Source organism: Hyperoodon ampullatus (assembly GCF_949752795.1).
Source record: "Hyperoodon ampullatus genome assembly, chromosome: 14".
Classification (NCBI taxonomy): domain Eukaryota; kingdom Metazoa; phylum Chordata; class Mammalia; order Artiodactyla; family Ziphiidae; genus Hyperoodon; species Hyperoodon ampullatus.
The window spans coordinates 63,048,302-63,072,780 of NC_136927.1; the positions used below are offsets into that span (position 1 = coordinate 63,048,302).

The 24,479-nt window shown below is 49.5% G+C and overlaps 1 protein-coding gene across 1 annotated transcript; it reads left to right on the forward strand.

The window, feature by feature from the left end:
* Positions 1 to 1,013: 1,013 nt before the first annotated feature.
* BPIFB4 (BPI fold containing family B member 4) lies at positions 1,014 to 23,927 on the forward strand (the record flags this gene model as incomplete). Its single annotated transcript, XM_079719553.1, has 16 exons — positions 1,014 to 1,119; positions 2,090 to 2,161; positions 2,444 to 2,963; positions 3,922 to 4,026; positions 4,782 to 4,925; positions 7,346 to 7,409; positions 7,852 to 7,912; positions 9,145 to 9,236; positions 10,812 to 11,015; positions 12,395 to 12,448; positions 15,192 to 15,362; positions 15,940 to 16,007; positions 17,926 to 17,968; positions 18,296 to 18,359; positions 20,299 to 20,375; positions 23,904 to 23,927. 16 exons carry the CDS (start codon positions 1,014 to 1,016, stop codon positions 23,925 to 23,927), a joined length of 1,869 nt encoding a protein of 622 aa, XP_079575679.1.
* Positions 23,928 to 24,479: the final 552 nt, after the last annotated feature.

Genomic DNA, 24,479 nt, shown 5'->3' on the forward strand with positions numbered 1-24,479 from the left:
CTGCTCATCCCCAAATGCATGCTTCACCCCTCCAATCTCAGAATACTTCACACCCACTTCTTAGGGGTCTGAAATAATAGTCCCCAAACAATAACTACTGTTTACTGAGTGTCTGCTATGTACCAGATATGATGTGCTGGTGACTAGGAAGCTGTAGTTCAAAAAGGTCAAGTCTCTTGCCTAAGGATTAGAACGCAGATAGCTCTGATCCAGAGCCCTTAATCTTAACTACATGGTGTAGAACTGTCTCCTCCAAAGAGGTAGGAAAAGGTATTTGCTGGCTGGCTGGATGCATGGAAGTGTGGCTAGATGAATGTTTGACAGCTGCATGGGCTGATGGAACGATATATGGATGATGGATGTATGGAAGGAAAGATGGAAGAAAAGAAAGATAAATGGATGGACATATGACTGGCTTGCTGGCTGGTTGGAACATGGATAAATGATGGATAGATGGGAAGGAGGATGGATAGATAGATGGTTGGATGGATGGATGGATGAATAAGAGGGGGAGAATGGATGGTTGATGAGTGGATGAATGGTTGGATGGATGGATGGATGGTTGGATCGATGGATGGATGGTTGGATGAATATATGAGTGAATTTCTCCAGAAATCTCTGGAGAGATTTCCCCAGAGTCTGTCTTCTACTAATTTGCTATTTTGGTTGGAATCCCGGTTACTCTTCTCTCTTCCTGAGGCTCCGTTTGTAAATTTTCATCTCAGGAGATAATAAAACATCTATGTTATGGGACAGTTTGGTTAATGGGTCTGCTTTGAGCCTCCAGATTCATTGCAATTTGAAAAACTCAGAAGGTGGTATCAGGAACTCTGGACCTGCCCCATTCTATGACCTGGGGTCGTTTACCCTGTCTCTGGGCCTCAGGGTCTTGATGTGACTCTTGGCGGGTTGGGGGGTGGTGGTGCTAACTCCACCTGCTGGCCAGTGCGGTGACACCCAGCCATGGCCATATGACCGACCCACTGTCTCCTTAGCAGAGAAGCAGTGCCAGAATGTGGACAGCGTGGTGTGTGGCTACTCTGTCCATGGTGGCTGTGTGTGGCATCCGCCAAGAGACAAACACTGTCCTCAGGGTTACCAAAGACGTGCTGAGCAATGGTGAGTCCAGCCCTGCAGTGGGTGGGGAGTGGCAGGGGGCAGGGAGGGAAGTCCAGCCAAGTCTGAAGTTCCCAAGGACTCTCTTCCTTACTGGCAGATTCTACATCAGATGGATGGGTGGCTTTTCTCTGGGCCTTAGTTTCCTCTTTTTCTTTTGGCTCCCATCTCCTGAGCACCTGCTATGTGCCAGACACCATGTTGGGGACTTTATGCTTGAGGCAGTAGAAAGCAGTGATTAAGAGCTTGGGTCCTAGAGTCAGCCTTCCTGGTGTTCAGATACTGACTGTGTGACCTTAAGCCCATGACTTGAGTTCTCTGAGCCTCAGTTTTCTCTTCTGCAAAGAAGGTGTAATTATGGTCCCCTTCTCAGAGAATTGATTCAAGAATTAAATGAGATGAACTTTGGAAAACTCTGCACAGTTCCTGGTTCATAGAAAGCCCTCAAAAGTGGGAGCTGATATTGATTCTGCCTTCAATTCTTGGGGCCTCACTTTTGTCATCTGGCAAATGAGGACACATTCCCTGCCCTAATTCCTATCCAAGGCTATCATAAGAATAAAAAAATGAGGTCATTTCCTAAGTGTCACAGGCCTCAATTTCTTTATCCATCAAATGGGGACAATAATTCTGGTCTTGACTATTTCCCAGGAATCAGATTGAATAATGCACAAGGAAGTAGGTTTTTTTAAGCTGTAAAGTGTGGAGCACTGGAAGGGAGGATCATGAAGAAAATCTATCCAGGTTTGGCTGAATGCTGTCGAAATCCAGTTAAAGTGTGAGAGGTCAAAGCCAGCAGCTAATGAGTTCCCGGGGGTGTCAGGGCTGGGTTGGTCTGGAGGAGTCTTTCCATTCGACCTCAGTGTTTTACCAGTGGGAAAAGTGGGGCCCAGAGAGCCGAGCAATGCTGGGAGGCAGTGCCTGGGGGCTGGAGGGGGAAGAGCCCCTAACTGAGACCTTTGCTTCTCTGCAGCCATCTCAGGCACCTTGCAGCAAAGTGATGCTCTCCGCTCAGCCCTGAGAGAAGTGCCCATGGATAAAGCTGGTGGTGATGGTGGTGGGCCTCTCCTGGGGGCCTTGCTTGGTGGAGGTGGAGGTGGCCGGGGTGGTGACCTGTTGGGTGGAGTTGGTGGAAGCTTACTGGGTGTCAGTAGCAGCAGTGATGGAGGCCTCCTGGGTGGTAACGGTGGGGGGCTTTTGGGTGGAGGGAGTAGCAGTGGTGGGGGGCTGCTGGGTGACAGTGGTGGTCTCTTGGGTGGTGGTGGTGGTCTTTTGGGTGGTGGCCGACACCATTACGATGACTACGGAGGCGCTGAATTCCCCCGAGGTGTCGGTGGTGTTCCCTACAATGAGTTTCACATCCAAGAACCACCCCCAGAGTATACCAGTGGCAACCAGCTTGGTAGTAATTACAAGTACGGTCACGTTGAGGCCAATGACAACACCGCTCAGCTGGGGGACAAATACCGTTACGGTGAGATCCTTGAGTCTGATGGAAGCATCAGGGACCTCCGGAAGGGCAACTACCGCAACGCTGAGAATGCATATGGCAGCCAGAGGGGCCACAGGCGGTACAGGTCAGCGGAAGTGGCGGCGACCATGGGCAGACTTCACCGGCAAAAGCTGCAGCCTGGAGAGATCCCACCTGGTGTAGCCACTGGGGCGCTGGGCCCAGGTGGTTTGCTGGGCACTGGAGGCATACTGGCAGCCAACGGCATCCTAGCGGGCCAAGGTGGCCTGCTCGGTGGAGGTGGTCTCCTTGGTGATGGAGGACTTCTCGGAGGAGGGGGCGTCCTGGGCGCACTCGGCGAGGGTGGCGTCCTCAGCACCGTGCAGGGCATCACAGGGTAAGGAGGGGCCAGGCTCTCCCTATCAAGCTCCCTGATGAACCTCCAAACAGGAATGATCACCCCCAGAGCCCTGGAGTTGGAAAAGGGATGGTCTTCAGTGCCCTGTACACTTTAGGGCTTGGCCCCAGGACTGGACATCTCAAGTCCCAAGTTGTATGATTTGGGGTCTTGTCATTAGACAGCCCTGAGTTTGAGTCCCAGTTCAACCTTTTATATTAGTGTGTGACTCTGGGCCATTCTTTTCCTCTTTCTGAGTCTCAGTTCCCTCATCTGTAGAATCGTCATAGTAATATAGTCTAGGTGTAACAAACCCAAGGCTCATACATACATATTATAATTTCAACTATACCAGCCTCCTCCTCACATTCACTATTTAATTCAACCAATATTTAGAGGGCCTACTATGTGTGGGGCACTATATTGGTACTAGGGACACAACCTCATGTTGAGCCAAGACAAGACACATCTGTTGTCCTCACAGAGCTTGCAGCTTGGTGGGGTATATGGCATCAATAAAGAAGCCTGGAAACAATCATACAATTACAACAGTGCTAAGAAGTTCATGGAGAAGTGAGGATGTGTATAGTGGAGAGGTCAGGGGAGGCTTCCTGGAGGAAGAGGACCTGGAGCTGAAATCTAAAGAATGTGTAGGAGGGAACCAGGCAAAGAGGGGCAGGGACAGGCAGAAGGAATAGCATCTTTACATGAAAAAAAATTCAAAGGAAATACATGGAAATATAAACGGTGGGTCTCCAGTGGGAGTATGGGTCGTGGTGTTTTTTTGCCTTTAACTTCTCTGTGTTTTCCAAGTTCTATCCACAAACCACAGGTCTTTCTGGAGTCTGGAGGAATGAATGGGGCTCAGAGGAGGAGGGTGTAGGGAGGGCGGTCCCGGGTGAGCAGCGTGGCAGGCAGTGGGGCTGGCCGCCCTCTCACCGCTCTCGGTCCTGTTCAGGCTGCGCATCGTGGAGCTGACTCTCCCTCGGGTGTCTGTGCGGCTCCTGCCGGGTGTGGGCGTCTACCTGAACTTGTACACCCGCGTGGCCATCGACGGGAAAAGGTGTGTGCCCTTGGTCCCGGAGGGGTCCCTGCCCCACTACATCCTAGCTGGGAGATCTTGGGCAGGTCATCTCCCATCTTTGTCCATAATGTGGGGACTAAAAGACCTGAGGTGTCACCAGCACACGCATGGCTTATACCTTTGGGCTCAGGTCATCTCCTGAGCGGCGAGCAGTAAAGGCAGTCTGTGTGGTGGTTAAGATCTGCAAGGCTGGAGTCTGGGGACTGCCTGGGTTTGAATCCTGACTCTCTCTTTTAATCTGTGACCTTAGGCCAGTCCCCCTAATTTCACTGAGCTGTAGTGTCTTCACCTGCTATGGGCATGATAAGACATATCCTTTTCCAGGTGGCTGCAGCCACAGCGAGGGACAGCAAGCAAAAGCCTTGCTGAACAGTGCCTGCCACGTAGGTGGTGTTCATTAGAGAACCTCAGACAGTGGACTTTTGCATCGATTTATCCCCATGGGATGAGGTCATGCCTACAAAGCTGGATGATTGGGTGGTCACCTTGGAAACCAGAATTTACACATAGAGTTCATTTATGGACCTCTATTCCTAGCCTTTGGAGCTCTCATAGGCTAAGGGGAGATAGAATTGTTCACAGATGACTTGAGGGACCAGAGAAGCCTGGTTTGGGACCCCTAGACATGAGCCAGCAGCATAGTAGATGGCGGGGCCAGCCAGAGCAAAAGCCGAGGTGTGAGGTGGTGGTTGGGAGTCGACTCGTTGTCTCCCTGGCCCCATGGTCTCCTCCAGTCTTATTGGCTTCTTGGACATCGCAGTGGAGGTGAACATCACGGCCAAGGTCCAGCTGACCATGGACCGCACGGGTTACCCATGGCTGGTCATGGAGCAATGTGACACCCTCCTGGGGGGTATCAAAGTCAAGCTGCTGCGAGGGTGAGTACCAGCGGGCTGTGGAGTGCCTTGGCAGATGCTGGAGTGGTCTGTCTTTGGCAAACCATATTTAAGAGCAGAGGCTCTGGAAGCAGCCTGGGGTTCACACCTCTTCAGCTTCATTTTCGCTTGCTGTGTAACTTTTGGGCAACTCTGTTGCCCCTCTCTGAGCTCCACTTTCTTTATCTGTGAAATGGGGGTGATTCTTTTCCCCTTTGGAATGAAGATAATGAATGTAAAAAGCTTAGTGAAGAATCTGGCACATTTTAAGAGTTTATGAATATGTCTAACAGAGGTTTTGCATCCATTGGTGCTCCAACTCACAGGGAAATTTCCCAGTTGATTCTGTTCAATGTGACCTTGGTCAGGTGGTGAGTATTTTCTATTACACACTCCCCACAAAGTGGCCAAGTCAGTACCTTCTGTGCAGAGTGGTTTCAAGTGTCTGTGTATTGACCGGTACGCTGCCCCCAGGTGATGGTCTTAGATGAGGGCACATGAGGGCAGCTCAGAGCTGAGTCCCTTTCTCTTCACTCCCCAGCCCTCCTCCTGGGAGATGCTTGTTCTGCTTCTCTCTTTGAGGCCCCCTACTCCTTCCCCTCCTGTCTTATCAATTTCTTGGCCCAATCCCCCCAGCCCTCATCTTATCTAGACTGTGGGATCAGAGAAAATCATTGTGTAACTTGAGCCCTACATTTCCCATTCATGTGGGCTTCTCTGAGTCTTTGTTTCTGCTCCAGAGTAGGTGGAGGCAGAGAAAATCAGCCCCAGGGGTGTTCTGGTGAGAAGAGGAAGGGGAGGGAAACACAAAAACCTCACAGATTTTTAATTCACGTTTTCACGAGGAAATATACCTGGTAGTACATGGTTCAAAATATAAAATGATAAGAAGGCACAGCCCCCTCCCTCCCTGTCTCCCATCTGCCCCCTTCCCATTGACCTCACCATGGTTATTTGTTTCTTGATTCTCCATCCAATTTCTTTGAACAAGTGAAGCAAACGTGAATGTAAATTCTCATTCCCCGCCCTCATTTTAATACAAATGAGCACATACTGTAAACACTGTTTTGCACTTTTCTCTCACCATTTATCTATTGGGAGAATTTTCTGTACGGAACATGATTTCCTTTTGTTTACCTTTTTACAGCTGCGTAATATTCCACTGTCTTGATGAACCATCATTGATTTGCCCTGTCCCCTGGTGTTGAACATTGCAGTTTGTCTAATCTGCTCTGACAAATGAGGTTATAATGAATAGTCTTTTACATACATCTTTTCACACATGGGCCAATGTGTCTGTTGGATAACTTCCCAGGAGAAAGCAGTCTGTGCCCTGAATATACATAGATTAACTTCAAATTATCCCCCCAACACACATGGGCGGGCACACACACACGGATAAACATGCATGTGCATTCTCACAGCCCTTATCATCCAAGGAGAAGTAGAACCAAGACAAGATCCCTTAAGGTGAATTCGCTTCAAAAGGAGACCATAACACATAGTAACCTTGGGGGAAATGATGGAATTAGGACTTTATCTGAAGAAATTCTTTGCTTTGCATAGCATTGGACAATCAGCTACAACCTGGCGGTGGGGAAGGGGCACAGCAGGGCAGAGGGGGACCGACCTAAGGGGTCAGGCTGTCAGTGATACTTCTGTGTTAGGATAGCCATGTTTCCCTCATTTTCTCATCACTGCAGGGCCTCGGGAAACAAATACATTAGAAAGAAACAAACATATTACAAGTCTGTCTGTCCGTCCATCTATGTGTTTTGTCTATGTATCAGTAATCTCTTTCCTCCCTTCACTAACTGGTTAGGAGAGTTAGTTTAGAGCTGGGTGATGCACTTAGAACTTGCTCTGGCTCAATTCTCTGGGCCTTAGTTTCCTTGCCTGTAGAATGGACCATATTTCCCAATCTTTTCAGCACCAAGAACTCATTTTCTCTGGTGGACCAGTATTTCTCCTTCCCTCTCCTCCACAAACATTTATTGAGCACCTACTATGCACCAGATACAGTGCTAGGTGCTTGGGTAAAATAATACACTCATCTTCCCTTTGGGAAGATTATGCAAAGCTGCAGCAAACAGCCCGTTAGAGGGGCAGATGAACAGGAGGGAATGCCATTTGCAGTTAAAAAACAGGAATGTGCCAGCCTAGGCTAGGCCCATAGTAGAGCTCAAGGAACATTTGTTTGTTTCTTGAATGAATGAATAGATGAGTGAATGAATGATGAAAAACCAAACCATTTGCTTGAGCAGCCTGTCCAGCCAGGTCTAGGGTGAGTATACACTGACCTTCTAGCCTTCAGAACAATTTTCCAGCACTCAAGGGCTCTGCTGCTCAGACAGCACCGGGACAGGGGCCCCGAGTGTGGACAGCTTGGTGAGTCTCTCCTCGCCCCACTCCTCTCTCCTCAGGCTTCTTCCCAACCTTGTGGACAACTTAGTAAACCAAGTCCTGGCCAATGTCCTCCCGGACTTGGTAAGAACCCATCCTGGGATGGGGAACGGGGGGCACAGACTTTCTTCAGACCGAGGGGCCACAGTCGTCCAGCCTCCATCCCTGGAGGCCTGCAGGTGACCCAGAGGGATGGAGGGAGCCAGGGGGCTGGGATGTGTCCTTGGGGGTCTGGGAAGGGCCCTGAGGAATGTGGAGGGACAGTTTAGTGGAGGGATAAAGAGGTGAAGCTCGAGACTCACACAGTTCTGGGTTTGAATCACCTCTCTGAGTCTCAGTTTTCCCATCTGTAAAATGGGGATCATGAGAAAGCCTTCCCCACAGGGCTGCGGGGAAGACAGTGCCCCTGCATAGTGCACAGAGAGGCAGTCAGTACACAGTAGCTATTGCCGTTGTTACTGTTCGTGCACCCCCTCCTCCACCCCCTGCGCTGTCACCAGAGCTCCGTGCCCTCTCTACCCTACAGCTCTGCCCCATCGTGGACGTGGTGCTGGGTCTTGTCAACGACCAGCTGGGTCTCGTGGACTGTAAGTCCTTCCTGCTTTGCTTCATTCAACCAACATCCACTAGCGCCTGATCTGGGCCAGCCCTCGGAAGGCCCTGGGGACACAGCAATGTCTGGGAGGAAGGCCCAGTGGGGTGGGGTGCTATGCGGCTGACGCCAGGGGCGAGGGGCTGCCTGGCCTTTCCTCTTGTCCCCAAACATCCCCCCAAGTCCCAGAGGGAGGAGGTTCCCGCTTGGACCCAAGGGTGCTACAGCTCTGGACTGGCTGGGTTCGAGCCCTGGCTCAGCCCGGGCATCGTGTGGATTTGGAGAGACTCTTCCCAATTTCCTCATCTCTAAAATGGGGGAGTTGGCTTCAGCCCCCAGAGAGAGAGACTGGAGTGAATAGCAATAGATTAGAGAGTGACAGACACTGTGGAGACTGTCCAGGTCCTCAGACTCAGGCTCCAGCACTAGCCCTTGATCCAGGATTTCTTTTTTTTTTTTTTTTTTTTTTTTTGGCGGTACACGGGCCTCTCACCGTTGTGGCCTCTCCCGTTGCGGAGCACAGGCCCCGTACGCGCAGGCCCAGCGGCCATGGCTCAGGGGCCCAGCTGCTCCGCGGCATGTGGGATCTTCCCGGACCGGGACATGAACCCGTGTCCCCTGCATCGGCAGGCGGACTCTCAACCACTGCGCCACCAGGGAAGCCCTGATCCAGGATTTCTGAGTGAACATTCGTGAAGGCAAGCCTGCCCCATGTGGTTGTCCAGGTCGTTCACTCCATGATTCCAGGGACCTCCTTCCAGATAGACCACAACATAATGGTAGCATCAGTTATGCAGTGCACAGTCTCTACAGCCGTACAGGGCCAGAAGAGCCCAGAAGGTCGGGCTGTCCATCACAAGCAGTCAGGGAAATGCCAGATTCAATTAAGCACCACGTTGTGGAGCCCTAAAACTTCTTCCCTCGTGTACAGCACTTCACAGCTTACAAAGCTTATCAATATGCAGAATCTCATTGGCTCCTCAATATAGTCCAAGGAATTCTATTAAGCCTATTTTACGGAGGAGGAAATGGAGATTCAGAGAGGTGCAGTGTCTTGACGGAGATCACACAGCAAGGAAGAGGCAGAGCTGGGATTTTTACCCAGAATGCTTGCTCTTTCCGTGGTGTCTGGAGCTGGAACCTCGCTGCCCCGCTCCACTCAGGGCACAAGGAGGGTGTCTGGGTGGGTGAGGGGGACCTTCCTGTGACCCCCACCTTTGTCTGCAGCTCTGATTCCTCTGGGAATATTGGGAAGCATCCAGTACACTTTCTCCAGCCTCCCGCTCGTGACTGGGGAATTCCTGGAGCTGGACCTCAATGTGAGTGCCTGGGCTCGGGCAGGTGAGGTGGCCCTCCCTCTCCCCATAGGCAGAGGTGAGAGTGAGAGCCCCCCAGGGCTGCTGCTGAATGTCTGGGAAGCAGCACTTGAACAGAACCCTTTTCTGCTTAGATGAAGACTTTCTAGGAGCCGTGCTGGGAAACACAATCATAGAGAACACTTACCGAGTGCTTACTGTGTGCCAGGCACATTCCTAGTGTTTTATGTAGATTAACCATATGAGGTAGGCACTCTTATTGAGGAAACTGAGGCACAGAGAGGTTAAGCCACTTGCCAAAGGTCACACAGCTAGTAAATGTGAACCTGGGTTCTGAACCAGGCAATCTGGCTTCTAGCTATGAGAGCTGCTGCTATGGGCTTGGGTTTGCTGGAGGAGTGGATCTGGCTAATCGTGTGCTGGTAAGCATTAACCACTCTTCATGATTTTTTTTTAAAGTCCCTAATTTGCAGTGTTTGATGATTTCCACGGTATAAGTACTCCCTCCCTGGCCTAAACATGGTGTTGGGAAGAGGTGCCTGGAATTGGCTCTCATGAGCTGGTGTGAGCTGGCTCAAGCACACTACTGAATCTGGCCCATAACTTCACAGGCGCACGCGCAGATGTACTTCCCCTGGCCTGCGCAAACCTGAGTGCCTCCCCACTTCGTCCATCAGACGCAGAGCTAGAGCACACACCGTGCCCTCACAGACACAGCACACCTGTGCACACCGAGTATATCCATGAACACATAGTTATTCAAGAGACGTTTATCAGTTACCTGCTGTGTGCCAGGCTCTGGGCTGGGGCTAGAGGTTCAGTGATGAGCACAACAAGATCTCTGACTTGATGGAGCTGACCATCTACTGGAGCGGATAGGCCATCCAAGAATCTCTCAAACAATTAGAGACCATGAAGTCTGTGAAGGAGGGCCCCAGGCTATCAGAGCCTAAAGCAGGGGGTATGATTCACCCAGGGAGGTCACAGAGGGCTTCCTGGAGGACGTGACACTTGAGCTGAGACCAGCCAGATGAGCGGGATGTAACAAAAGAAGAGTGTGGGGGAGGGAACAGCAGGTGGGAAGCGCCATGGTGGAGGTGCTGAGGTGGCGGCAGGGATGGACAAGACCCTGGTGGCTGCCCTGCAGAAGGGTGGGTGAGGGGCAGAGTGGCTCCAGATGGGGCAAACCGCACAATGCCTTGTAGGCTATGGAAAGTAGTCTAGTCTTTAGAGTAGATACTCCAGTGTATATTGTGCAGGTGCATTAACTTGTACCTTGTTAGAGCAAGGCTGGGAGGGTGGGGTGGGGCAGAATCTATGGCATATTTCAAATATATGGCGCTGTACCACGGCTTAATTATAAGTGGTCATAAAGCTGGAACTGCAAGAGATGCTATTCCATCACAAATTGAATTTGTGAGGGTCATAAATGAAAAAGTCACTCCCACCCAGTGGGTTTAACCAAGGAAGGCTTCCTGGACTCAGGTGCAGGGCCTCCCCCCACCCTTCAGCCCGCTTCCTCCACTCTTCTCCCTGCACCTCTCCCTGCTGTGACCCCTTTCCTCTCTGCTTCCCCAGACTCTGGTTGGGGAGGTTGGAGGAGAGCTCATTGACTATCCACTGGGGCGGCCAGCCATGTCTCCCAGGCAGAAGATGCCAGAATTGCCCCCCATGGGTGACAACACCAACTGCCAACTGGCCATTTCTGCCAACTTTCTGGGCTCAGTGCTGACTCTCCTGCAGAAGCAAGGGGCGCTGGATATTGACATCACCGACGGCATGGTGAGTCACAGCCCCCAGGGTGAGGTGGGCTGGGCAGCAAACAGCCCACTGTTGATCCTCTCTAGTCCCCAGGGCCTTGGGGAAATGGCTTTAAAGCAAAAACTGTAGACAGTCCACCCCTTGACTTATCTCCAGTTCAGAATGTGTATCGATTATGTCAATGTTTACCAAAGTGTGGTGCCTGGGAGGGTTTTAGGTGATTCACAGACATGACACTAAACAACATCAAAAAGTTGCTCCCTATCCAATTCTATTTTATTCCCATTCTTTTTTTGAAAAAGCCTGATTTAAATCCATATATCTGTATCTCAATATAAATATTTAGAATCCTTTTACTTGGTAAACATTGATACTATGTAACTAAAAGATACGTAAGAATAAAATACCACCTTTAGGTATGTTCCAGAGTCATTTTCTCTGCAAATCTTTTCTTTCAAAAAAATTCAAGCCTTCATAAAAGCTGCAAAATAGTACAATTAATGCCATAATATCCTTCACCTAGATTCACCAGTTAATATTTTGTCACATTTGCTTCATTTCCAACTATCCATCCATCTGCCCACCCACCTATCTACTCATCCATCCATCCATCCATCTATCTGCTGTTGAACAACTTGAGTGTTTGGAGACATCATGACATGTCACTCCATAAACTTCAGTGTGTATCTCATAAGAACAAGATGTTCTCAAAAAAAAAATCATATACATATGTCAACCTCGATTCTATCAAGAGAAAAGTCTCCATTTGGTGCCAGTATAATGTAACCCTCTCTTAAACTTTAAGTTGTCCTCTTTTAATTGAGAGAGAACAGTATTCCCACCCAAAGTCCCCCAAAGACAACGGTATCCATGCAGAATGTAATGTCATTGTCTTGTTTTTATTGCATTTAGTTTTACACCTGCCATCTCCTTCTGTCAAGTGGTACTGGCTTTCCATTTTTTAGTATTTGATATTTTTAAAAGTAAACTCGTTTAAAGAAGATATTAAGTAAATAATAGTACAGGTAGTTCAGGGATATGGCAGAATCATGCACTTAGTGGACCCTGGGTTTTGCACATGGACATGCTGATGCTCACCTTGTTTTAATAAAGGATCACATTTTTAGAGGAGAAGATTCAGGTCTTGCCTCCTGCCCTGAAAAGTCCTCTCTGTGGTAAGCTTCAGTGGCTCCCCCCATCCACTTAACCACAAAACAGCTACCATGGTCTGCATGGTGGCCACTGTTGGACAGGCAGAGCCTCCCAAGAGGTCTTTAAGGGGGAGGAGATGCCCCCACTGGTTGTCTGAGAGGGTGCACGAGTTTAACACAGTGTGTTAGCAACTCCTATCTGTCCCTTTAGCTTCAGGGACTCCCATAACCCTTCTTCTTTCCCTGAAGTTTGAAGAGCTTCCTCCACTCACCACGTCTACACTGGGAGCCCTGATTCCCAAGGTACGTAAGGCTGGTGCCTACCCTTGTCTCAGCCTCACGCCCCCTCTAGCTGTCCCAGGAGCTGGGTGCGAAGGGAAGACACTCAGTACTAGGGTGAGGTGCTCCACCCCCCCGCCCCCCGGGAGTGCAGTGACAAAAGCTTGGAGGCCAGACCCCTGTGAGGGGGCGCAGCACAGAGGGCTGAGATGGGAAGAACCTGAGCTCTAGCGGTAGACTGGCTTGCCCGGGTCTAATCCCAGCCTGGTCACTTCCTCGCTGTGTGACTTTGGGCAAGAGTCTTAACATCTCTGAGCCTAAGTTTCCTTATCTGTCAAAAAAGGATGCTAATACCTTTTGCACAGTTTCATCCAGGAGGATAAAGGAGGTGAAGGAGATAATGCACATAAAGATGCTGACATGGGGCACATGTAGGTGCACGGAGGCCTAGAGGGAAAGGACCAGATCTTTGGAGCAGATAGACATGAATTTGAATTCCAACTCAGCACTCCCTTAGGCAAGTGACTTCTCTCTGAGCCTCAGTTTCCTCATCTGGAAAACAGGAGCAACAAAGCCCACCTCACAGCGTGGCTGCAGACCTGGGATTTGAACCTAGGCCCAGAGTAGGCGTTTGATAAATGTTATCTATGATCGTTCTTGTTAATAATAACAATATCTTTTTTTAAAAAAAGAGCAAACGGGGCTTCCCTAGTGGCGCAGTGGTTGAGAGTCCGCCTGCTGATTCAGGGGACACGGGTTCGTGCCCCAGTCCGGGAGGATCCCACATGCCGCGGAGCAGCTGGGCCCGTGAGCCATGGCTGCTGAGCCTGTGCGTCCGGAGCCTGTGCTCCGCAACGGGAGAGGCCACAGCAGTGAGAGGCCCGCGTACCGCAAAAAAAAAAAAAAAAAAAAAAAAAGAGCAAATGTACTCTTGTTGGATCAGCCACCGTACACAGTTGGAACAAAGGCCTTTCTGATCCCAGTTCTCATCCCAGCTCTGGTCCCAGGCCTGCTATCCTGCACCTGGCACAAAAGAACTTCTTATGTAGTGTTCTACAGATGCACAGGATTGCGGTACTTTACAGCCATTTTAGACATTTTTCATCTCCTTTCTACCTGTCCCATCTGGTTCTGGGTGGAATTCAAAGGAGGCAGGGAAGGAGATCAAATTCCACAAATGGTCACTATCACCCTCATGTGGTTGAAAGACGAATGGCAGGGCACCATTACTAATGCCATAAATAGTGGCCTCTCCAGGAGGCAAGTGGACCCCTCAGTCAACTGGATCTTATATTGGACCACTTCTTATGTGCACTGCACTTTACGCTTCATGAAAGTTTTTAAGAATCCACTGTTTCATTTGGTTTTAATCATCCCCCCATCCACGGGGCTAGTTTACAGATGGGGAAATAGGCTCAGAGCGGTCACACAATGTGGTCAAAGCAGGGACGCAGGGCTTCATGTGGAGCTGGGTCTGCAGCAGGGAGGCTCAGGCTAGACACAGAGGAATGGAGTCACCTGGAGACGCCTGACCAGAGCTACGAGGGCATCCTTGGTCCCTTACTGCTGCGGGGAGAGAGTTCAAGGTAACCTTTCAGGGTCCCTGTGAAGGCAGTGCTGCTAATTCTTAGAGATTCTGCATGTTGGGGCAGAGGTGGTTGAGACACCAGGCCCCTTTGAGGAAGTATCCTGAAAATCCTTTTGTGAAAAACCAATGCACCAAATCACTGATTTGCTGGAAGCCGATTTGTCAAAAGGTGAGTCCACTGAGTGGTCAATTGGCTGAATTTGATAGATTTGCCATTAGACCAAGAGCTTGTCCAGAAGAGTTTCACCTTGAATGTGTTCAAGAAAATGAATGTCTTCTTAGGACGAGGACCCACACTGCTGCACTGCAAATATAAAAGTTTATGTTTAAATTAGTTTCTTTTTAAAGTAACTTTGTGGTTTTTCCCATATACTTATGCTCATTTAAAATATTCAAGAAAAGTGTTCCTTAAAATAAACTTTTTGGTAAATCAGTTATTTAGCAAATATGGGAAGCTGGTCATTTGATGAATTGTCCCTTTAGCCAATTAGCTTTGGAGGAATCAATGTTGCAGCCAATGGACTCAGATCCCTCCCGCCGTGGGTCTCCGGAGACCCCAGCAAATCCAGGCAGGTGGGGCAGGCTGTGCCTTGCTCTGGGAATTTCATGGTGAGGCACCCCGAATTGTGGACTTTCTCGTTCCAGGTGGGGCGAGAGAGTCAGTGAGAGGGGAGAGAGGTCCTGGGTTTCTGAGTCACACGGACCTGGCCTGGAATCTCAACTCTCCTGTTGGCCTTGGATAATTCGCTTGATGTTTCCCTCTGAGTCTCAGTTTTCTCATCTGTAACATGGAGAAAAAATTCCCCTATGGAGTTGTGAAAGATCAATGAAATCATGAATGCCCAGCACTGGCCTCAGTGCCCATCCCCCCGCCCCATCACCCTAAGGACCAGGTTTTGAACATTTCCGAGGGTCAGGCATTGAGTTCAAAGCTTTGCTGGCATGATCACATTGAACTCTCATGATAACTCTGTGTGAGAGGCTCGGAGAAGTCAGCCCCTGTCCAAACCGCACAGTGGTTGGAGGCTTTGCATGTGGTTTGTAGGACTCGAGCAATATTGTTGGGTCTGAAACTATCCAGTGTGGAACCCTGTGCTGTGTGTTTAGAGGTTGACTGACGACCCCCGAGCCTGCCCATCCCCAAGGGCCCCGCTCACCTCACCCAGTGTCCGCCCACAGGTGTTCCAGCAGTACCCCGAGTCCCGCTCCCTCACCATCAGGATCCAGGTGCCCAACCCACCTTCAGTGATGCTGCAGAAGGACCAGGCACTGGTGAAGGTGTTTGCCACCTCCATGGTCATGGTCTCCCAGCCCAATGATGTCGAGACCAACATCTGCCTCATCGATGTGGTGAGTGGGTCTGAGTGGTCACGTGGTCTCAGGGAGTCTGCAGACACCTACAAATCCCCATGGTCCCCACCACAGTGACTATGAGTCCAGTTTGGGGACCAGATGACCTGGAGGGCAGGGAAGTAAATAGGGATCTTCTTACAACAAGGCTTCTACTTGGAAAGGCGGATGAGTTTGGACCTTTTATGCCCTCTCCTTGGAAGGGCGGGGCAGTTATGATTGACAGTGACAATGCCCAATCCCATCTGCAATGGCTGATCTGAAGCAGGCCTCCTAGGCTGCAGGCCATCCCCACCTCCTCTGAGACAGCTCAGAGAAAGTTGATAAACACCTCGCGTGCCAATCGTCATCTTCCTGTGACAGCTGTCATTCTGAGGAATGTTCCCCAGGCCTTGCCGTGACTTACTTGTGAACAACAGTTAATGCAGGCAATTGATGATTCCCATCTCCTTCCCTCCGGAGGTGGGGAAAATCCATCATATGGTCTGCGTTACTGGGGGTCTCCCAGTGAGCCTCCGGCAAGCAATGACCAGCATGTAACAGCAGTGATGTTCCACTCACCTTCCCTTTCCTCCAGGACACAGAACTCTTGGCCATGTTTTCCGTGGAGAATGACAAGCTCATGATTGACACCAAGCTGGACAAGTAAGGGGGTTTGCTGCCGCGGTCTCCTGCTCCTCAGAAAGGCCTCTTTGGTGCTCTTGTGTCTGGTGCCAATTCACTGAGGGACCAGGGAGGGCTTAGAGGTCTCCGGGCACGGCTGCCAGGGTAAATCCAAGGGGCCACACAGGGGAAAATGGGCCGTGATTGCCAAGATCACTGGCATGAGCCGGGTAGGGTGGGTGGAGCTGTGAGCTTCACGGAAGAACCTACTGCTGACAACAGCATGGACAATAATGATGCTGCTGGTGGTGACGATGTGCTAAGCTCTGCACTGGGTACTTCGATGTCTTATCTGGTTTAGCCCTGCAGAGTCAGGGCTGTTATTCTCCCATTTTAAAGAGGAGAAAACTAGGGCTCAGAGAGGTGGATTTACTTACTCAAGGCTGCACCATGAGAACAGAGAGGGGCAGTGAACCAACCCGGGTCTGTCTGACCTGGAGCTGTGTCAAATGGTTACAAGCACAGGCTGTGGAGCCAGTGGTATGGGTTCAAATCCTCATGTGACCACCGACTGGCTGTGTGATGTAAGGCAAGTGACCTTGCCTCTCTGAAACTCAGTTTTCTCATCTGAAAATGGGCATCTTTGTCTCTATACCTCATAGGACTCATAATAAGAAGAACTATTATTTATTAGATGCTTTCTAAGTGCCAGACATTGAGCTAAGCCTTCAATGTATTCATTTAATTCTTTTTTTTGACCATACCATGCGGCTTGTGGGATCTTAGTTCCCCAACCAGGGACTGAATGCAGGCCCCCAGCAGTGGAAGCGCAGAATCCTAACCACTGGACTGCCAGGGAATTCCCATTCATTTAATTCTTGACATCAGCCTATGGCAGCAAGGGCTATTATTAGTCCCACTTCAAGATAAATGAGAGAGTATGTAGCATTTTCAGCATGTGCCTAGTTCATTGTAAGGTTTTCGTCTTACAACAAATATTTATGAAGCCCAACGGTGAGAGCTACTCATAAGATGATGCTAATCAGAGCCATTCAGGAGTTTCGAAGGAGATCTGAGACTGAGGCCTGGGTGGGGAGAAGTGGGCAGCCAGGTGAAGAGCTGGGGTTTCAGGCAGCATGAGCAGTGCAGGCAAACTCCCGGGGGCAGGAAAGAGCTTGGGCGTCGTGGATGGAGTGGTCGAGGGAGAAGGAGGGATGGGAGTGGAAGTCGGGAAGGAATCCAACATTCCAAAGCAGAGTCTTCTCCCCTGAGAAGCCTCATTTGTTTCTCTCGCTCTGGACGCCAGTGGCTCCAATGTCTCTCTGCCCCGTGGGCGGGTCTGGTCTGGCCTCTTGGGTGGGACTGTCGGTTTGCAGGTGAGATTCAGGTGCAGCGAGACTGAGGCCCTCACGGTGCAGAGAAAAGACCTCAAACCCAGGCCTTGGGCCTCCCTGCTCAGGACAGCACAGCAGCGATGAGTGCAGCTCAGGGTGCGAGACTGGAGCGCCCTCTCCCCAGCTCTGTGGCCCTGGCCAGTTCCCTGGGAGCCTCTGGTTCCTCCTCCACGGGGTTCCTGAAGGATCACATGAGGTAGTAGCGATGCTCACGTGCACGGCACTCACTGGGTACCAGGTGTGATTCTAAAGGCTTTACTTGAATTATCTCATTTAGTCGTTGCAGCCATCCACTCTGCAGAGGAGGAAACTGAGGCACAGGGAAGTTAGGTACTTTGCCAAGGACACACAGCTGTGATGTGAGCCTTATGCATATGGCATCATGTCTGGCACATAGTTAGTGCTCCCCACGTGGAGACCAGCCTTGTTCTTATTACCTCCCCCAGACTGAAAGAGGTCTCTGTGAGGATGTTGGTGGAAGGGCTTCTGGCAGTTTATTGAAATGTGAGCCCCTTATGATTCTCAGGCAATCTCTACTTCTAATGAGCTGTTTTCTTTATCTGCAGGACCAGGCTCAACCTCAGAACCTCAAATGTGGGCAATTTTGATGTAAGTACCAAGCTCAGGCCCCAGAGTGAGATCTAGGAATAGCATCCCTGTGAGGCTGGCTGGGCTTCCCTCGGCCCCTGCCTCACCATAAGCCTTGGACCAGCACTTGCCCCATTCTGGGCCTCCGCTTTCCAACTGTACAGGGAGCAGGCTGACCAGGTGCGCTTCGGGGCTGCCAGCTTGGGGGTTCTGGAATCACAGGGGCTCTGACTGCCCCCTCCCAGGTTGTCCCGGGGCAGCTCTGTGGCTTCCCTTCCGGCCACAGGGAGGCCTCAAGTATCCCTTCGGATCTGAGCGAACCACTGCCCTTTTGTTCTTCCTCTGCAGGTTGGCCTCTTGGAGGTGCCGGTCGGGAAGATTTTTGACCTGGCATTCATGCCGGCGATGAATGGTGAGAGCAGGTGCCTGGGCCTCCCTGGGGGCGTGTGACTTGGGGACTGGGTGGCTACTGGTTTGTTGGGCATATTTGATGCACAGCTGTTCCACCTCAATAGTATTTCTGAGAACTTCACTCTAAGCTTATTTATTTCAGCCTCTGAATGCAAATGTTGCCCCAAGAGTCCATCAACTTCTTTATTTGCCGCTTTTGCTGTATTCTTCCCTCCGCCCTTATTTGGCTGATTTTTCTGATTATCTATGTAAACTTCTGAATATATATGAAAATTATATGCGTATACATTTTAGAGAGTCCAGAAGAGTCTAGGAAAGAAAATCTCACCTCCCAGGGACAATTAATCCCAACATCTGGGTATATTTCCTTCTAAACTGTTCTTTCTCTGTTTTTTAGCATACAGTTCAAGATGTTTCCAGATTTATTTTTTTAAGTGTTTATTTTTCGTTGTAAAATACACATAACATAAAATTTACCTTCTTAGCCATTTTTAAGTTAAGTATATTCACATGGTTGTGTTCCTGACTTATTTTTAATTGTGTATTTATTTTTTCTTTCATAGGGACCACGTGCATACATTATTATTGTAAAAAGTTCAATCAGTACAAAGCTAAAGTTGCTCTTGCGGGGATCCCTAACCTCCTAACCCAGAATCTGCCCCCTAGGCAGTCACATTGTCAGTTAGAGAGTTTTCTTACCCAGATTTATAAATAGAACAGACTGAGCATGGTGCCTCCTCTCTGCGGCTCCTTGTTGGACTCTGGGGCCGCTGGAGGCTGGGACAGCTGCCCCATCAGTAAGCTCAGTCCCCAACCCTCATGCTACTGCACCCCAACCTCTCTCTCCCCACTTCCGCTTCCTGGAAGAGAAGATGAAGAGGGGCTGCATCAGCTGTACCAGCCGGGTTCTTTTGGAGAGCTCTGGATGTCAAACAGACCCTTATTCTGGGAACTGTCACCAGAGGAGGCTGAATCTGAATCACAGGGAAGTGCTGGTCACCAGGCACATGCTCGTTCCCTGGCAGGAGAGGATGCTCTCAGGAGCTGGCCGGGCTGGGCTGACCTGGAAGCCAAGAGATGGAGACACTCGTCCTGGCAGAGGCACTGTGAACCTGGCAGCAAGTCCCTCAATCTCGCTATAATGCGATTTACCATTCTCGAAAGTGAGAGAGTGGGTTAGATTCATGATTCCCAAAGAGGGTTCCATAGAAAACTAGTCCCACAAGATACTCTGCAAAAAGGGTTCCGTGGTCAAGCAAGTTTGGGAAATACTGAATAGGTTCCTCTGGGTAGATTCACAATGTTCTTAGCTCCCTGAAAAATCCTGCTGGAGTCAGGAAGTCTGTTCAACCTCACTCCATCCTATTTCCCCCACCTGCCCTTTCCTGCTCCCTTCCTCATTTCCTTTCTTCCTTCCTTCTTGGAATGTTAATCAGTGGGTCAGCTTAGGCTCTGATGATCTAAACCAAACAGTACCTCCCATGGCGGTCACTTGTTGGGGTCCCATGTGCATCCTTCCACACCTCCATTCAGCAAATATCTGTCTCCTCCTCTGTGCCCGGCCCAGGGCTGGGTGATGCTGGGGACACAGTCCTTGCCTGAAGAAACTCACGATCTGGTGGAGGTGACAGATGTGGAGACAGGGGATTAATATTTTGTGATTTCTGGAATGGAGTTGTCCGGGAAGAGTGGCAGGGGCCCAGAGTTGCTTGGTCTGGGGTGGAGGAAGGGTCACAGAGGTGACATCCAAACAGAGTCTCGGGGAAGGCTCAGAACTCAGCAGGAAGGCAAGGGTGAGGCAGTGTGCTCCTGGCACGAGGACCTGCAAGGACAAAGGCCTAGAGGCATGAAAGACATGGTTAGTCTTCTTGAAAACACTGGTGCCTTCTGAAAGGCTACCGCCATGCTGACTATGCCTGATCATGCTTTTTTCCCTGCAGCCGTGCTGGGCTCTGGCATCCCTCTCCCCAAAATCCTCAACATTGACTTCAGCAATGCAGACATCGACATCCTGGAGGTAAGGGGAGATAGAGCTCTGTTCTGCTTTCCCCTCCACACCTAGGAACTGGGAGGAGAAAGAGGAGGGAAGGGAAGGGCGGGATAACAGGGGCCTCTTCCTTCAAAGAATGGGGCTGAGCGAACAAGAAACAAAGCTGCCAAAGAGCCTTAAATGAAGCTTCTCACATCCATGCTTTCATTTAGTCCTCAAGATAGATGTCATTGCCCCCATCTCACAGATAGGAATACTGAGGCTCAGAGCAGTAAGGGGCTTGTCCAAAGTGGAAGTGTGACATAGTTCATCAGAAAAACTTTTATTGAGCACCTACTGTGTGCCAGACAACTCCCAAGGGGCTGGGGATACAGCAGTGAACAAAAAAACATGCACAATCCTGGCCCTTATAAAGCTTTCCCAACCAGTGGGGAGATGGGCCTTTGGGTAAATATTCCTGAAATAGTCACTAATTATAATCATGGCTGGTGCCATGAAGGGGGTCTACTACCACTACAAAAAACACAAGTGCTCAGTATCTGAAATTTGGAAAATACAGAAAAGATTAATCAAACACGTGTTTACCCTCCTTGATGTATTTGCAACCCAGAAATTACCACTTAGAACATTTTGCCGTTTTTCATTCCAGTCTTTCTGGAGTCTTATTTTTAAACATTACTTGATCAGGGGGTCAGTCAGTAGAGCATAGGAGTTAAAGAATAAGGGTGCTGGTGCCCAATGGCCTGGGTTCAAATCCTGACTCTGTCAGTTTCCAGCTGAGTAACCCTGGGCCTCAGTTTTCTCCTCTATAGAAAGGGGCTAATCATAGTACCTACCTATAGGACTGCATTTAGGTTAAAAGGAGATTCTGCATATAGGTGCCTTATACAGCCCCTGGCACATAGTAAGCATTCTAGAAGTGTCCATCGTTATCAGTGTCATCATTGTAACAAAGAAGGCTCCAGTGTCAATCCTGGTGGACAGAACTGTTTCTGGCCTCGGGATTTACTTCTTTAGAACATACTCCCGGAAGCGGAGTGAATGGGCCTTTGCCCCAGATTGACAATTTCCTTTCCAAAAGGTGGCACCTATTTGCATAGCCACCAACCGTGTGCAGAGAGCCCAGCTCCTCACACTCATGCCAGGCTTGGGCCTTAGCCCAGGGGCAGCCCCCCACCACCTTAGGGGAGCAGTCAAGGGAAGTGGCAGAGACCTTGGGTGGGCAGTGTGGGCAGCGGTCAGATGCAGGCTGTGGGACAGTCCTCGGGTGCCGGTCCTTGTCCCTTCTCTTGAGCTCCTGCATGACCTCAGCACCTCTCTGAGCCTCAGTTTCCTCATCTGAAAATGGGGCAACACTACCCACCTCATGGAATTTATGGTGACAGATTAAATGAGATACAGCATTTTAGTGTTAACTGTTACCATTCACTTTGAAAAATAGGTTAGGAAATATGAACAGGATTGGCACAAATTTATCATCATCAGCAGCAGCACCATCATCATTACTACCATTTACTGAGCATGTGCAGTGCCCCCTGCCCTGTTTTGTATGCATTTGGGCCTTACCAGGGCTCCGGTTGATGTTTGCCCTAACATCATAGGTGAAGGTCCTGAGTATCAGAGAGGGTAGGCCATTTGCCCAAGGTCACTCAGCCAGTGAGAGGTAGGATTTGCACTGAAATAATAGAGGCAGCTCAAACCAGTGGTTCTCAACCAGGGCTGTACTGCAACCCACCTCCCAACCTGAGGGAATTTTTGAAATTAGTGGGGATGAGTCTTTCTCTCCTGAATAATCATGTTTCAATATTTCACATTAAAATACATATTATTTTATTATAAATTACTTACCTCTTATTTCTTCTTTACATTCTGGTGAGTGAATTTATACTAGTTTTTTAAAGAAATGTGTAAGTAGACTGTATAATCTATGAATTTTGTTTCAGAATAATAAAGGAAATAATATGGAGACCTATAATAAAATGTAAAATGGGTGTTAAGTCTGAAAGGTGAAGAACCACTGGTTCAAAGAAACACTGAGAAAAACAAAAGAAAGACTCAGAGGATCTTGAAGGCCCTCTGTAAATGGTAGCTATTCTTCTTATTATTGTAACTATTATATGGGTCTAGCTATTTATTTTAACTTTTTATTTTGAAATAACTTTAGACTTACAGAAAAATTGCAAAAATAGTACAGAGAGTTCCAGAACACTCTTCACCCAGCTTCCTCTAATGTTAGCATCTGCTATAACCTGAGTACCATGATCAAAATCAGGAAATTAACATTGATACAAAGCTATTAACTAATCTACAGGCCTCACCCACCAGGTTTCCCACTAACGTCCTTTGTCTGCTTCAGGGTCCAGGGTACCACTTTGCCTCCAGTCACGTGAGCCTCCTTAGTGTCCTCCAATCTGTGACAGTTCCTCAATTTTCCTTGTGTTTTATGACCTTCACATTTCTGATGAGTCGGGCCCGTTTTTTGTTTGTTTGTTTGTTTCTTTTGGGTTTTTTTTTTGCGGTACGCGGGCCTCTTACTGTTGTGGCCTCTCCCGTTGCGGAGCACAGGCTCCGGACGCGCAGGCTCAGCGGCCATGGCTCACGGGCCTAGCCGCTCCGCGGCATGTGGGATCTTCCCGGACCGGGACACGAACCCGGGTCCCCTGCATCGGCAGGTGGACTCTCAACCACTGTGCCACCAGGGAAGCCCAGTCGGGCCCGTTTTGTGGGATGTCTTTCGATTTGGATTTGACCGATATTTTCTCATGATTAGATTGAGGTTATGTATTTTGGACAAGAACTCCACCAAATGATGCTGTGCACTGTGTCAGGGCACATGATGTCAGCCTCTTATTCCTAGAGATGTTCACTTTGATCTTGTGGTTAAGATGGTTCCTGCTAGGTTTCTCCACTAAGTTACTATGTTTTCCCTTTGCAACTAATAAATATCTCATGGGACTTAAACTTCTTTGACACTACACAAATATCCTGTTTCTCACTATACTTTTCCCACTGATTTGGACATTCCTTAATGGTCCTTGCCTACAACAGTTATTACCGTGCTGTTTGCCCGACTGTGATTTTCTATTTCTGTAATTCCTTTTACACTTATTAATGGAGTTCTGCTGTAAAGAAAAGCCATCCCTTCTCCCCCATTTATTTATTTACTCAATGATTTATATCAGTATGGACGCATGGGTATTCATTTGTTCTATGGATTCTGTCTATTACTTTTATTATTTATTATTGTGTTTTAATTACGAAAACTGGATTTTGGAAGAGTGTGGAAGGGGCTCAGTCCTACTTCTCTTATTTTGGAAAAGAAGGAAATGAGAAACAGGGAGGGGAGGGTCTTGCCCAGGATGCCCTGTACACAGCAAGCTGATGACACGGCCAGGGTGATTCTCAGGACCCTTTGACCCCAGCTGTCTCCTCTGTTCAGAGTTACTGCTGCCGAGAAATGCGACTAGCTCGATCCATAGGCAGGTGACTGTCTGTGGAGGCTGCAGCCAGAAGCTACCTCACCCACTAACTGGGTTCTCTGTTCTGCCCTCCAAGGACCTTCTGGTGCTGAGCACCTGAGTGACAGAGGCAGAGATGCTGCCGCAGCCCCGAAAGAAGCCAGAACCAGCCCAGGAAAGGCTCGTGCTGACACGGTCCCCGGCTCCAAGTCCCTTCAGCCCTTCGACAGTCCCCTCCCCAGCCCTCCAACCCTCTTCTCACCTGCCCCCACCCTGAGAAAGGGCCCAGCCATTGCCCCTATTGACAAACAATCTCATCCATGGTCAGTCCTGCTCCCCACCCCCGCGGGGGGATGGCGGTCGCCTGGAGGACTGAGGCCTCTCGGACTCCAGGCCGCCCCCAGACCCCAAGCCGAGAACTTTACGTTTTCAATAAAAGATTCCACTTTCCCTGCAGTTGGGGTGAGTCTCCACAAAGGACCCTCCCTCAGGGTCTGGGTGTTTCTTTCCTTCAAGTCTTCGCGGGAGGCACCTGGCAGATGTAGCTACAGCCGCACGAAGGGTGGTTCAGTTCATGACTGAAAACTGACAGATGCCTCTGAGGATGCTGCGGATGGGCCGGAGGAGACCTTAATTCAGTTCTCACGGCTTTCTTCAGCCTTCACTTGGCTTA